The sequence below is a fragment of the Cherax quadricarinatus genome, chromosome 51 (assembly GCF_038502225.1).
Source record: "Cherax quadricarinatus isolate ZL_2023a chromosome 51, ASM3850222v1, whole genome shotgun sequence".
NCBI lineage: Eukaryota > Metazoa > Arthropoda > Malacostraca > Decapoda > Parastacidae > Cherax > Cherax quadricarinatus.
The window spans coordinates 19,967,348-19,983,719 of record NC_091342.1 but is presented as its reverse complement, the minus strand read 5'-3'; the positions used below and the strand labels follow the sequence as shown (position 1 = coordinate 19,983,719).

Below are 16,372 nucleotides of genomic sequence, written 5' to 3'. Positions count from 1 at the left end.
GGGCACCTGTCACAAGTGGGGTCCCACAGGGGTCAGTCCTAGGACCAGTGCTGTTTCTTATATTTGTGAATGAAATGACAGAAGGAATAGACTTCGAAGTGTCCCCTGTTTGCAGTTGATGTGAAGTTGATGAGAAGTATTCATTTGGACGAAGACCACGCAGAACTACAAAGGGATCTGGACAGGCTGCAGACCTGGTCCAGCAATTGGCTCCTGGAGTTCAACCCCACCAAGTGCAAAGTCATGAAGATTGGGGAAGGGCAAATAAGACTGTAGATGGAATACAGTCTAGGGGGCCAGAGACTACAAATTTCAATCAAGGAAAAAGATCTTGGGGCGAGTATAACACCAGGCACATCTCCTGAGGCGCACATCAACCAAATAACTGCTTTAGCATATGGGTGCCTAGCAAACCTAAGAACAGCATTCCAACATCTTAATAAGGAATTGTTCAGAACTTTGTACACTGTGTACGTTAGGCCCATATTGGAGTATGCGGCACAAGTTTGGAACCCACACCTATCCAAGAACGTAAAGAAACTAGAGAAAGTGCAAAGGACTGCAACAAGGCTAGTCCCAGAGCTAAGGGGTATGTCCTACGAGGTGAGTTTAAGGGAAATCGATCTATCGACATTGGAGGATAGGAGAGATAGGAGGGACATGATTACGACATATAAAATACCGAGAGGAATTGACAAGGTGGACAAAGACAGGATGTTCCAGAGGTGGGACACAGCAACAAGGGGACACAGTTGGAAGTTGAAGACACAGATGAATCACAGGGATGTTAGGAAATATTTCTTCAGTCATCACAGAGTAGTCAGGAAGTGGAATAGTTTGGGAAGTGATGTAGTGGAGGTAGGATCCATACATAGCTTTAAGCAGAGGTATGATAAAGCTCATGGTTCTGGGAGAGTGGCCCAGTAGTGACCAGTGAAGAGGCAGGACCAGGAGCTATGACTCGACCCCTGCAACCACAACTAGGTGAGTACACACACACACACACACACGTACATACGTACGTACGTATACATTCATACAGTAGGGCCCCACTTATATGGCAGGTTAGGTTCCAGGCTATTGCCGGAAAGCAGACATCGCCGGAAAGCAGGTTACATTTTTTCCACTCATAAATGCATATAAATGCCAGACAACAAGTTTACACTAAATTATATTAAGTTAGTAATAGAACTAGGCATTAAAAACACAAAAAGTAAAATACATACACAGTACATTCATTACTTATCTTAAAGTATTTGTAATCTTAATGTAGGGAATGAGGTGAGTAGTACTTATTTGTAGGAAGTCAGGTGTTGGTAGCCCTGGCTCCCCGTCTCATACTTAATATACGATATTTAAAACAGCCTAGACAGTTAAAATACACATACAGTACACTCATTATTTACCTTAAAATATGTGTAGTCTTAATGTAAGAAGAGAGGTGAGTAGTATTTATTTGTAGGAAGTCAGTGTAGGTAGCCGGTAGGTATTGTCCACCTGGGCTACACCTACTGGCTACCTACACTGTGGCCCAGAGCCATATTATTATCATCGACATACCTTGTTGACTGAATTTAATCGTTTCTAACGACTACCTTTAGATGCCATAAATGAAGTGAGAAGTAATGAATAATTCATGCCGAAAATTGTAAACAAAAGTGGAGCGGGGGAGTGGCTGGGCCAAACGCAGATTCATGCACGTTTTCTCTTGTGCGTGACCAGAGAAAACGTAATGTTATCACTTCGCCCGGCTACCACACAGGTCCACAAGTATTATTATCAGAGCACATACAAATTATGCAATAAATGCCAGACAACAAGTTTACACTAACTTATATTAAGTTAGCAATAGAAATAGGCATTAAAAACACAAGAAAAAGTAAGATACACACAGAGTACATTTACTATTACTTACCTTAAAATATTAATATTAACCCCTTCAGGGTCCAAGGCCCAAATCTGAAGTGGTGCCCCAGTGTCCAAGAATTTTCAAAAAAAAAATTTGTTATTTTTTCTTATGAAATGGTAGAGAATCTTTTTGTGAAGGTAATAAAACAAAAAGTACGAAATTTGATGGAAAATTGACGAAATTATGCTCTCGCGAATTTTGATTTGTCAGCGATATTTACGAATCGGCGATTTTGCCGAATTTGACTCCCATTTTAGGCCAATTACATTATTCTAGTCAACCAAATTCTTAGCTATTTCACTAGTATTACTTTCTATTCTATCGATTCAGCACAAGAAATCGCCAAGTCAACTGTTTCAACTACAAATTTAAGTGATCGGAAATTGTTAATTTGGCCAATTTAACACAAAGTTCAAAATATTCCAATTTCAAAATAGGGTCCAGAATAAACAATGTAGGTATTCCTGGAACTAAACTAACATTTCCTCTGTTCATTAGTTATGTTTTGAGGCTTTACAAATAAATTCCATTTTGATTTTTTATTCACATAATGAATTTTTATTCACACCAAAAAATAGAAGATTTACTGTTATGCAATACTGTAATAATTGTATAAATATCATCACAATATTTGTGAATGCATATTAGACCCACCAGCTGGCATGTATTAGACGTGTGAGGTCGTTTGTTTACTCTTGAATATCGGCAAAAATTTAACATTTCTGCTACTTTGAGCTCAGTTTCAAGCCATTTCCAGTGCTAAAACCAATCAAAATCATCTCTATTTCTGTAATATGTCTTCCATTCTATCAAATGAGACCAAGAAATCGCAAATAGATCTATAAAAAACATACAAAAAAACACTGCAAAGTCGCTGTTTTAATTGAAAAATCATGATTTCAGTTTTTTTCTCTCATTATACACAGTGTGCTGCAGGATCTGTTTTATGTGGTGCACACATACCACATAGATGTATTCTCTCATATCTAGGCCCAAATGTACCAGTCACAGTTTATCAGAGTGAGCTGAGCTCATGACGTAGATCTACGGTTTGGACCCTGAACGTAAAGCCGTAGATCTACGGGACGGACCCTCAAAGGGTTAATGTGAGAGGTGAGTGGCAGGGTGTTTATTGAATAAAATCAGAATGGCACACCATCATCCTCTAACTTGGCACTTAACCCTTAAATGGTCCAAACAGATCAACGTTCAAATTCGTAGTGCTACAAAAGTAAATCTACTTTTTTTTACATATTTTCAAATATAACAAAAAAAAATGTAGATGAAAGTTTTTTTTACATGTTTTCAAATGTAAAACAAAAAAGAAGATCTACATTTTTTTACATACTTTCAGATGTTGAAAAAACGTATATATCCGTTTGGACCATTTAAGGGTTAAAGCAAGAGACTTATGACTCCTCTTTTTATCACAGCTAAGCTTAGACGCCATCGTCAATGAGAGCTAACTAGTTAACAAAAGAGTAAACAAGAGAGAGAAGAAGATACAAAGTTCAAACAATGTAACAACACAAACTGAACAGGTAGTGGGCGATCACTGTCAGGCAAAATAAATGCATATTAATTTGTCTACTTTTAGTTCATTCACATACATTTGTAAGAGTTTGTAAAACTTTTACATCACAATATTTTTTTTTATTATAATAATAATTACCTTGCAATACAAATACTCTTACATTGTGTACAAGTTGTACAAGTTAGCAGAATAAACAAACAGCAACACTCCCATTCTCGTGCAACACCATGTTTAGATGAATGAAGATGATGATATTATCATCATAAAAATGCACTAAACCCACAAGGGTCATGAATTGCTATATATAGAGTGAAGGCATACGAAAGGAATATTTTTCTACAGTTATCCCCCCAGTGTTTGACTAGAGAAAACGTAATTCTTCTGACACTACCTACACAGCCGCTTTGTAAACAAATCTCATATTTACGTTAATTTTTATTCTATGAGTGTATGTATCATGTTTATATGCTATGTAACGTGTTTCTTATATAATTTTGAGGAAAATATCATAAATGGATTAATGAAAATGTCTATATTAATGTAAAATAAGACATTTAATGTGCCCAAGAGTGATGATTATTACGTATTATTGGTGTCATGAGTAGAGAGACTCTTATCGATTTTAATGTGTACCTGCACACCAGCACAGTGTGTAAGTATATTTAGGTACAGGTACACATAAGTATAATTATCAGAGTACATATAAAATATGCAATAACTGTAAAACACTTGAAATTTTGGAAAGTTTTCAGACGTAATAGATGTGGTCATGGAGAATGTAAACAAACTGGGTGGGGTGTGCCGTATTTGAAAGATCGCTTGCTGTATAGCAAATTTTGGTCATAATTTGATATCACCATATTAGCGGAATGCTGTAAGGTGAAACGCTGTAAAGTGGGGCCCCTGCTGTACATACATTTATTCACATTCATTTTCACTCACTCACTCTAGTCAAGTATTGTACAGTTAGGATCAGTTGCTGGAACATGCTTAGTACTAGGTTCAGCTTTTAACAGATATGTAAAGGGACATATCTGTTAAAAGCTGAACCTAATACTAAGCATGTTCCAGCAATTTCAAGCCTTATTACTGTATGTAACAGACCCTTGTCCATGACTGTTTTTGCCTCTTAATAAATTTCCTGTGAAAAAAATTACATCATGTTTATGATATAAGGAGAGAAGCATCAGTATACATTAGAGTCTACTCCTGGTTTTTTGTTTATCTCGCATTACTGTGAGTGTCCCCTACTTCCTTCACTATAATGATTTATTGCCACCTTCTCTTCTAGTGTGCCGTTTGTCTGGATTGGTGCAACAATTCTGTGGTGTGTCTCACTGTCTTGTTCATGCACTACTGTCTGGTCGGCTAGTCATGCTAGCAGCAGCAGATAATTATCGTCCTTTGGTCACACTTTATGTTCGAGCTCTCTCCACCCTTCTCCCTCGCTCACTTAACCAACTTTCAGTGCTCAGGTGAGATCATTTGACTGTTTGCACATTAGTACACTGTTTCCAGAAGTTAAATTTTATCCTTTTGTATTTCAGACAAATTTGTCTCATGTACTATATTCATTGTATTATTGTCTTGCAATCTTAGTTTTGATAATTTATCAGCGATGTTGTTTATAATCATAAGATATACAGAGTGTAATTGAATGACGGTGTAGCAGAATGGCCCATTACAGTAGGGCCCCTCTTATATGGCAGGTTAGGTTCCAGGCTACCGCCGTAAAGTGGAACACCCTTTTTTCCACATTTAGCTAGGCTAGGCATGCATCAGAGAGTGGGTGCCATTGTGGACCTGTGGCTGCCACTTAATCCTCTGTTATCCCAAGGGTTTTGTTTTAGCAGATGTGTAAGCTTTTTCCTTGTTGGAATCATTGGTGGGTGGGTGAATGAAGCTGAAAGTAATAGTTGTTTTATGAGTATTAATGATTCCTGCCTTGGTGGGAATCGGCCGATGTGTTAAAAAAAAAAAAAAAAAGATTCCTTTGTATAGTTCTTGACTATGGCCCTGGCTTCTAACTTGTGGAGGCAATTTGTAAATCATCTTTGATAACAGACTGTATTCAAGTTTCAGACCCCCATATCTTATATTTATTGGCCTATTCCTTATAATCATAAGAAGTCTCTAGAGTTGTCAATAAAATTGGGCTGTTCTGTATACTGTATTCACATTACAGGTGGCATACAGGTACCATTACGGATCATCATTTGAAGCAGTTTCGTCTGATGGGCATATGTATTCCAGAGCGCCTTCATGTCCAAGATCTCATGACAAATTCTACTCTTGTAAGTTACTTACACAAAAGATTTTATGTACAGTATGTTGACATATGGAAGCATGGCCCAGGGCTGGGCTGAAAGTAAAGGAAAAGTCCCAAAACCCATCAAAGGTATATGGTGACTAGAATACAGTATAACAGTCAGCCTCCCAAATTTATTTGTAGAATTCGATTATCTAAAGTTTGTAATGGTAGGCAGCTTTGGAATAGATGTAATTATCCACAGGCTTCTTCATGTTACCCATTTTTTTCAGGTTTGATGCAACATCCTGACCCCTCTGAAGAAGGGTTGGGATGTTGCAGTTTGGAGGGAAATTAGAATTGGCAAAACAGCTATTGAGTGAATGAAGATGAATGTGTTTTTCTTTTTGGGTTACTGTGTCTCAGTGGAACTTGAGTTACAGTATTAGGTTAACAGTAAATAGTTAATTAAAAAAGATAAAACTCAGTTATACATAGCATTTTGGGCAGTGAAAAACTTATGACTATTTCTAACAGTATTCAGTAATTGCAGGTACCAGTGTAATTAAAAGTACAAACAAAATTACTATTATTGGTTGATATTTAATGAATCTAAAGGAAATGCCACTATACATGTAATTATAAGCCACTATACTGTACATGTAATTAAAAACAATATGCTTTCTCCTTGTCAGCTTGTAGTCAGAATTAAATAACACAAGTGATGCAATATTAAAAGTGCTTGACAGCTTATTTAGAACTTCAGGGAAATGAGTATTCCATTGGCCTTTTTACTGCTCTGTAGAAGAATTTTGATTCTGTTGACCACAATACTTTTCTACTTAACCCTTTGAGGGTCGACAGGCCCTCTCCGAAACTCGTTCTCAGGGTCGGCCAAATTTAAAAAAAAAAAAAAAATTATTTTCCCTTATGAAAAGATAGAGAATCTTTTCCCGATCATAAAGACACCAAAAGTTTGAAATTTGATAGAAAACTTACGGAATTATGCTCTCGCAAAGTTAGCGGTCTCGGCGATGTTTACGCATTGGCGATTTTGCCCACTTTGAGCCCCATTTTCGGCCAATTTCACTGTACTAGTCGACAAAAAACATGAATATTTCGCTAGAACTCCATTTTTTCTATCGAATGGGTGCAAGAAACCACCCATTTATGAAATTCAACTATCCAGTACAGTGGTCAGAATTTAGCAATTTTGCCAATTTCACACAAATTTCAAAAGATGCCAATTTCCGAATAGGGTCCAGAATAAACAAGAAAGACATTCCTGGCACTAAAATGACATTTCCTCTAGTCATTAGTCACGTCTCAAGGCCCCTCTTATATTCTTTTGCTTTCCACTTTGAATTTTTATTTTCACAAAAAATATAAGATTTACTGTTATGCAGACTACTGCATTAGTGTAAAAAATGGTATATATATTATTGGTGCACTTGTGAAAGAATATTAGACTCACCAGTTGACGTGTATTGCACGCTTGGCACGATTTGTTTACTTTTGAAGTTTGGTAAAAATCGAACATTTCTGCTACTTTGAGCTCAATTTCAAGGCACCTTTCATTGTAAAACCAGTCAAAATCATCTCAATTTCTGGAATATGTCTTCCATTCTATAAAATGAGACCAAGAAAACTAGAATACAACAATAAATACCATACGAAAATACACTGCAAAGTTGCTGATTTATTCAAAAAAAATGGTCAAAGTTTTTTTTTTCTCATTATGCACTGTGTACTGAAAGATTTTTTTTAGACTTTGCACACTGACCACATAGACCCATTCTTTCATATGAAGGCCTACCAGCTTTCTCCCACTAGATTTGAGGCCGCTAGAATTTATGAGTACTAGTACGTCAAAAAACCCTACGCGTAAGACGTACTAGTACGACCAAAACCCTCAAAGGGTTAATTACTAGACTCGTAGGACACATATTTTTTGTTAAGCTTTCCCCCTGTACCAGGCAGCAACATGTAGCCAAGAATGACACTTCATCTAGTACCTCACTGCTGAATTTAAGTGTCCTCTGAAGTAGCATTCTGGGTCCTCTTTTCATCTTTGTCAGTGACCTTCTTAATGCCACCCAACATCTGGGACCTATACTCTTTGCTGATGACAACTTTTATAATATCAGGTGTTCAGACCCCTGGTCACAAAGCACCATAGGTAACAAGACACCATAAAAGGTTCACACTTGGATGATTACTAAAAACTCGCCCTTAATATTAACCCTTTGAGGGTCGACAGGCCCTCTCCGAAACTCGTTCTCAGGGTCGGCCAAATTTAAAAAAAAAAAAAAATTATTTTCTCTTATGAAAAGATAGAGAATCTTTTCCCGATCATAAGGACACCAAAAGTTTGAAATTTGATGGAAAACTTAGGGAATTATGCTCTCACAAAGTTAGCGGTCTCTGCGATGTTTACGCATCGGCGATTTTGCCCACTTTGAGCCCCATTTTCGGCCAATTCCATTGTACTAGTCGACAAAAACATGAATATTTCGCTAGAACTCCATTTTTTCTATCGAATGGGTGCAAGAAACCACCCATTTATGAAATTCAACTATCCAGTACAGTGGTCAGAATTTAGCAATTTTGCCAATTTCACACAAATTTCAAAAGATGCCAATTTCCGAATAGGGTCCAGAATAAACAAGAAAGACATTCCTGGCACTAAAATGACATTTCCTCTGGTCATTAGTCACGTCTCAAGGCCCCTCTTATATTATTTTGCTTTCCACTTTGAATTTTTATTCTCACAAAAAATATAAGATTTACTGTTATGCAGACTACTGCATTAGTGTAAAAAATGGTATAAATATTATTGGTGCACTTGAGAAAGAATATTAGACTCGCCAGTTGACGTGTATTGCACGCTTGGCACGATTTGTTTACTTTTGAAATTTGGTAAAAATCGAACATTTCTGCTACTTTGAGCTCAATTTCAAGGTACCTTTCATTGTAAAACCAGTCAAAATCATCTCAATTTCTGTAATATGTCTTCCATTCTATAAAGTGAGACCAAGAAAACTAGAATACAACAATAAATACCATACGAAAATACAGTGCAAAGTCGCTGTTTTATTCCAAAAAAATGATATAAGTTTTTTTTTTCTCATTATGCACTGTTTGCTGCAGGATTTTTTTTAGACTGTGCACACTGACCACATAGACCCATTCTTTCATATGAAGGCCTACCAGCTTTCTCCCACTAGATTTGAGGGCGCTAGAATTTAGGCGTACTAGTACGTCAAAAACCCTGGGTCGTAAGCCGTACTAGTACGTCCGAAACCCTCAAAGGGTTAAAAAGAATGTTTTACTGTTTACAACTTTTTGGGGCATGGATTATTACTATTACATTCATGGGGAGCACTAAACCTATAGGAGTTGGGATATGGAAGGCATTTAGACTCAATTTAAGGAATTGAAGCACAGGTCCAGTTCCTTAAATCAAGACCCCATAAAGAACAAAAAGGCACAATACCACGACTGGAACAATACACAAATAACCTGCACACAAGAGAACATAAGTTAGGATGACATTTCAGTCCAACTTGGACTATTAACCCTTTCACTGTCAAAACTGCTCACGAACTTGCTCTCAGTGTTAAAAAATTAAAAAAAAAAAAATTCCTATGAAATGATAGAGAATTTTTTCCTGATGGTAACCACACCAAAAGTATTAAATTTGATGGAAAACTTACAGAATCACACTCTCACGAAGTTAGCGATCTCGGCGATATTTACGCATCAGCGATTTTGCCCACTTTGAGCCCTATTTTCGACCAATTCCATTGTTCCAGTCGACCAAACTCGTAGATATTTCGCTAGAACACCATTTGTTCTATCAATTGAGTACAAGATTTCAACTACCCAATAAAGTGATCAGAAATTGGTAATTTGGCCAGTTTCATACACAATTCAAGTAAGGCCAGTTTCAAAATAGGGGCCAGAATAAACAATGCAGACATTCCTAGCACTAAAATAACATTGTATCTGTTCATTAGTCACATCTACAGGCTCCTCTTATATTCAATTCAATTCAAGTTTATTCTCTATAAGGGTTACAATGTGGGGTTTACAGGTTTTGGGTATTGTGTGGTTTACATGTTATAAAATACTAATTACAGAGGGGGCCACTAGGACACCTAGCATGGCTAGGCATTTCGAGCAGACTTAGATTAAATCTTAACATTAAATCCTTACAAATTATGGTATTAAGGCTAAGTGACTACATCATAATTTGTGAGTTTAGCAATGTGAATGCTTTTGTTTTGGCACAATACAAGGTGTCTATATTGGAGTATCATAGGCAAACGTATGACTAGTTAGGATTTATTATTTTAAGATTAGTATTTCTGGGTTTATAGTCAGTGGGTGAGTGAGTGTAATTGTGGTTATCATGTAGTTAGTTGTCGGGGTGGATCAGGGAGATAAGATGTTTTCTAACTGTAGTTTTGAAAGTGATGAATGTGTCTGCAGTTTTGGAGTTTTCAGGTAGGGTGTTCCAGATTTTAGGTCCTTTGAAATACATTGAATTTTTGTAAAGGTTTAGTCGAACACAGGGAATGTCATAGAGATGTTTGTGTCTGGTGTTATGCCTGTGGATCCTGTCACAACTATCAAGAAAGCATTTTAGGTCAAGGTTAATATTGGAATTTAAGGTCCTGCACAGTAGTAAGTGTGGATGTTCTGAACAGGGAGTAAGTTTAGATCTATGAAGAGTGGGGGGGTGTGTTGCCAGGGATGGGATTTAGTGATTATTCTTACTGCGGCTTTTTGTTGGGTTATTATTGGCTTAAGGTGTGTTGCTGCAGTTGAACCCCAAGCACAGATAGCATAGGTGAGGTATGGATATATAAGTGAATGGTATAGTGTGAGAAGGGCAGTTTGCGGTACGTAGTATCGTATCTTGGAGAGGATCCCCACCGTTTTGGATACTTTTTTTGTTATGTGTTGCATATGGGTTCTGAAATTTAGGTTGTTGCCAAGGTACAGCAGGGCCCCGCTTTACGGCGTTTCACTTTACGGTGTTCCGCTAATATGGTCATTTCAAATTATGACCAAAACTCGCTATACGGCTCCCCCCACCTGACTTTCTAATACGGTCACCACGCCCCACCTTGTTTGTTTACATTCTTCGTGAGCTCAGTAAGCACTAAGTCTCTCCATTTTGTCTGGAAACTCCAAAATTTCAAATGTTTTTAAAAGTTATTTCATATTTTATATATACTCTGATAATTATACTTATGTATACCTGTACTTAAATAAACTTACATACTGTGCTGGCGTGCAGGTACACATTAAAATCAGTAAGAGTGTCTTATGTCTCCAGATGTCATATTAGTAATGATAATAATAATCATCGAGTCTCATTTAACCCTTTGAGGGTCGACAGGGCCTCTCCGAAACTCGTTCTCAGGGTCGGCCAAATTTAAAAAAAAAAAAATTATTTTCTCTTATGAAAAGATAGAGAATCTTTTCCCGATCATAAAGACACCAAAAATTTGAAATTTGATAGAAAACTTAGGAATTATGCTCTCGCAAAGTTAGCGGTCTCGGCGATGTTTACGCATCGGCGATTTTGCCCACTTTGAGCCCCATTTTTGGCCAATTTCACTGTACTAGTCGACAAAAAACATGAATATTTCGCTAGAACTCCATTTTTTCTATCGAATGGGTGCAAGAAACCACTCATTTATGAAATTCAACTATCCAGTACAGTGGTCAGAATTTAGCAATTTTGCCAATTTCACACAAATTTCAAAAGATGCCAATTTCCGAATAGGGTCCAGAATAAACAAGAAAGACATTCCTGGCACTAAAATGACATTTCCTCTGGTCATTAGTCACGTCTCTAGGCCCCTCTTATATTCTTTTGCTTTCCACTTTGAATTTTTATTTTCACAAAAAATATAAGATTTACTGTTATGCAGACTACTGCATTAGTGTAAAAAATGGTATAAATATTATTGGTGCACTTGTGAAAGAATATTAGACTCACCAGTTGACGTGTATTGCACGCTTGGCACGATTTGTTTACTTTTGAAGTTTGGTAAAAAATCGAACATTTCTGCTACTTTGAGCTCAATTTCAAGGCACCTTTCTTTGTAAAACCAGTCAAAATCATCTCAATTTCTGTAATATGTCTTCCATTCTATAAAATGAGACCAAGAAAACTAGAATACAACAACAAATACCATACGAAAATACACTGCAAAGTCGCTGATTTATTAAAAAAAAAAGGTCAAAGTTTTTTTTTTCTCATTATGCACTGTTTGCTGCAGGATTTTTTTTAGACTGTGCACACTGACCACATAGACCCATTCTTTCATATGAAGGCCTACCAGCTTTCTCCCACTAGATTTGAGGCCGCTAGAATTTATGAGTACTAGTACGTCAAAAACCCCTACGCGTAAGACGTACTAGTACGACGAAAACCCTCAAAGGGTTAAATGTCGTATATTACGTCAAATACACATTTTCATTAATCCATCTATGATATTTTTTCAAAATTATATAATAAACACGATACATAACATAAAAAGATGATAAATACACCCCACAATAGAATAAATAAACATAAATATGAGATGTGGTAGCAGACGACTTGCACAAGTGACGCCATATTAGAAATAATAATAATAATAATAACCGAGTCTCATTAAATGTTGTATATTACGTTAATATACACATTTTCATTAATCCATCCATGATATTTTTTTCAAAATTATATAATAAACACGATACATAACATAAAAAGATGATAAATACACCCTACAATAGAATAAATAAACATAAATAAGAGATGTGGTAGCCAGATAACTTGTACAAGTGACGCCAAGAATAACATTTTCTCTAATCTAACATAAGAGAAAATGTGTTACTGGGGGTAACTGTAGAAAATTATTCCTTTCGTATGTATGTAAGTAAGTTTATTCAGGTATACACAAATACAGTTACATAGATTATCATACATAACAACATACGTGTAGAGAACCTAGGATAACCCAAAAAAGTCAGAGTGACTTATTTCCATTGCCTTCACTCAGAGCATCATTTCTTCTCAAAATGATGTTACATGAGAATGGGAGTTTTCCTCTTCATTTATTCTACCGTATCAATGTAGACAACCTGTTCACAATGTAACTTGTACACAAACCAGACGTGTACACTTTGTTTACAAAACTTACCTTCGCCTGGTTTGTTTACATAACTCTGCACCTGTACTCGCTCATGCACTCATTCTTTCTCTCTCTCATTTATTCGTTTTATCTCATTTACTTACTCCTGACCCTACATTAAGACTACAAATATTTTAAGGTAAGTAATGAGTGAACTGTATATACATTTTATCGCTCTGGAATGCTTAAATGTAATAAAATATTATGTGTAGGTGGGTTGGCCTGCTATGGTAGCCCGGCTGACTACCATACATACCACTTGATTTTTTACAATAAATACTACTCATCTCACCCTATATTTTAAGGTAAGTATTGAGTGAACTGTATATACACTTTATCGCAATGGGATGCTTAAATATCATAGAATTGTATGTGTGGGTGGGGTGGCCTGGTATGGTAGCCTGGCTGACTACCATACATACCACACTTGATTTCTTACAATAAATACTACTTGTCTCACCCTAGATTAAGACTATAAATATTTTAAGGTAAGTAATGAGTGCACTATGTGTGTATTGTACTTTTTTATTGTTTTTTGATGCCTGGTTCTATTGCTAACTTAATATATGTTAGTGTAAACTTGTTATCTAGTGTTTGTATGCATTTGTAAGTGGAAAAAAAGGGTGTTCCACTTTACGGCGGTTTCCACTTTACGGCGGTAGCCTGGAACCTAACCAGCCGTATAAGTGGGGCCCTACTGTATAGGCCAAGGAATTTGCCCTCATTATGTCTGGCAATTAGAGTGTTGTCGATCTTAATGTTAAGTTGCGCAACACCTGCTCTGCTACCAAACATAATATAGTAGATTTTGCCAGTGTTAAGTGTAAGTTTATTGGCTGTCATCCAAGTCGATATTTTGAGCAGCTCCTCGTTAACAATGGTGTTGAGGGTAGCAAGATTAGGGTGGGAGATGACATAAGTCGTGTCGTCAGCAAAGAGAATGGGTTTCAGGTGTTGGGATATGTTTGGAAGATCATTGATGTATATGAGGAAGAGCAGGAGTCCAAGGACACTTCCCTGCGGAACTCCAGTATCAAGTGGCCATATTGATGAGGCAGTGTCTTTATTGGTGACATACTGATACCTATTAGAAAGGTAGGATTTAAAATATGCAAGCGCATGGCCTCTTATACCATAGTGGTCAAGTTTGTGGAGTAGGATGCCATGGTCTACTGTGTCCAACGCTTTTCTTAGGTCAATAAAAATTCCTAGCGGATATTCCTTATTTTCCAATGCTGTGTAAAGAAGGTCTAGCATTTTTATAATTGCATCATTAGTGCTTTTATTTTTCCTGAATCCAAATTGGCAGGGGTTGAGTATGTTTTGTGACGTTATAAATGAATATAGTCTCCTGTGCACGAGTTTCTCGAAGATTTTGGATAGCAATGGTAAGTTTGATATTGGCCTAGAGTTATTTACGTCTGTAGGGTCACCACCTTTATGTATTGGTGTAACCCTTGCTTTCTTGAGTAGTGTCGGGAAGGTGCTAGTTTCTAGTGACTTGTTGAAAAGTAATGTAATAGCATGCGAAAGGACATGGGCCGCTCGCTTGTACAATAATGGTGGGACGTGAGACAGATTCTCTGAGTTATTTTTAAGTGACTTTATGATTGCGGTGACTTCCGTTGGCTCATTTGGTACAAGATAGAAGGAATTTTGGAAATTCCCATCTAGGTAGTCCCCGGCACGGGCATTGGTACATGGGATTTTACTGGCGAGATTAGATCCTACGTTTGAGAAGAAGTCGTTTATCTTGTTAGCTGTATCAGTGGGATGCAGTGGTGTTTCATGAGGTTTAGTTAGAACAATATTCTTGTTTTTTTTTTTTTCAGTTTGTGGGTCCCCAGAATCTGGGAAAGTGTTTTCCAGGTTTTTTTTTATATCTCCTCTTGTGTCAGTGAATCTGCTGGAGTAGTATAGTTGTTTGGCTTTCTTTATTAATTTGGTGAGAACTGTTGAATATTGTTTAAGAATATCTTTGTGTAATAAGCCCTGTCTATATTGCTTTTCATATTGGTGTTTCTTATCAATGGATTTCAAAATGCTGCTGGTTAGCCATGGGCAACCAAGCCGTTTATTCGTGATCTGTTTCGTTTTTACAGGACAATGTTTGTTGTATAGTCTAAGTATTTTGTTAAGAAAAATGTTTGTCCACTCGTCAATACCATTGGCATTGGAGAATTCTGTAGGTCAGTCAACAGTATCTAGGTCTGCTGTGAAATTCCTTATTGAGGCCTCATCATGGAGTCTAAATGAAACTTTGTTGTATTCGAGTGGTGGCTTACTAATGTTTGTTAAGAGGAAGGTTGGGTAGTGGTCAGTAGTGCTGTCTGTGATTATCCCTGATTTAAGGGGGGCTAGTATATTGGTCCATATGTGGTCTATTATGGTTGCACTTGTCTCAGTCAAACTGGTTGGTTTAGTTATTGTTGGTATGAGAAGTGTGTTGTTCATATTGTTGATGAAATCAGTTACAGTCTGATCATCTGGTAGGCCTAGGTTGATATTGAAGTCTCCAGCTAAGAGAAGGTGGTGCTTGTTCATTTGTCTGTTTGTTATTAGTGACTTTAGATTCTCACTGAAGTTTGGGATGTTTGTGTGGGGTATCTGGTATATGGCACCAATTGTTATAGGCGTCTTGAGTTTTTTTACAGTAAAATTAGCAAAAATGTATTCCCCATGTAGGTAGTAGGTTGGTAGACAGCAACCGCCCAGGGAGGTACTACCGTCCTGCCAAGTGAGTGTAAAACGAAAGCCTGTAATTGTTTTACATGATGGTAGGATTGCTGGTGTCTTTTGTCTGTCTCATAAATATGCAAGATTACAGGTAAGTCTTGCTACTTCTACTTACACTTAGGTCACACTACACATACATGTACAAGCATATATATACACACCCCTCTGGGTTTTCTTCTATTTTCTTTCTAATTCTTGTTCTTGTTTATTTCCTCTTATCTCCATGGGGAAGTGGAACAGAATTCTTCCTCTGTAAGCCATGCGTGTCGTAAGAGGCGACTAAAATGCCGGGAGCAAGGGGCTAGTAACCCCTTCTCCTGTATATATTACTAAATTTAAAAGGAGAAACTTCAGTTTTTTTTTTTTGGGCCACCCCACCTCAGTGGGATACGGCTGGTACGTTGAAAGAAGAAGTAGTATTCCCCATATTCATCACTAAAGCAATTAGTGCTAATACAAGATAGTTGGTTAGAGTAATAGATTGCAGTACCACCCCAACTTGGTATGGTCTGCAGTTGTGGATTGCTGTGTATCCTGGTAGAGGGTAGATATCAATTGTGTCCTGCTTAAGCCAGGTCTCAGTAAGAATAATGCAGGAGAAGGGTGTCTTTAGTGATTCAAGGAGTGCCAGGAGGTCATCATAGTGTTTGCTTAAGGACCTAATGTTGTAGTTAAGAACTGATAGACTTTGAGCAGTGTTCAGGACAGTGCTGGCTTGTGATGCTGTGTAATAAAGGCAGTTACTTTCC

The 16,372-nt window shown here is 37.2% G+C and overlaps 2 protein-coding genes across 10 annotated transcripts in view; one reads left to right on the top strand and one right to left on the bottom strand.

The window, feature by feature from the left end:
• Positions 1 to 16,372, bottom strand: part of LOC128694629 (uncharacterized) — a 316,265-nt gene that overhangs the window by 45,578 nt on the left and 254,315 nt on the right. The gene's annotated exons all lie outside the window — the stretch shown is intronic.
• LOC128694630 (uncharacterized) overlaps positions 1 to 16,372 on the top strand; it is a 215,196-nt gene that overhangs the window by 187,365 nt on the left and 11,459 nt on the right. For all 9 annotated transcript variants that reach the window (XM_070095932.1, XM_070095931.1, XM_070095927.1 and 6 more), the window contains 2 exons: positions 4,735 to 4,918; positions 5,629 to 5,737. In XM_070095932.1, coding sequence (XP_069952033.1) covers positions 4,735 to 4,918; positions 5,629 to 5,737 — 293 coding nt within the window. The remainder of the gene's footprint in view (positions 1 to 4,734; positions 4,919 to 5,628; positions 5,738 to 16,372) is intronic.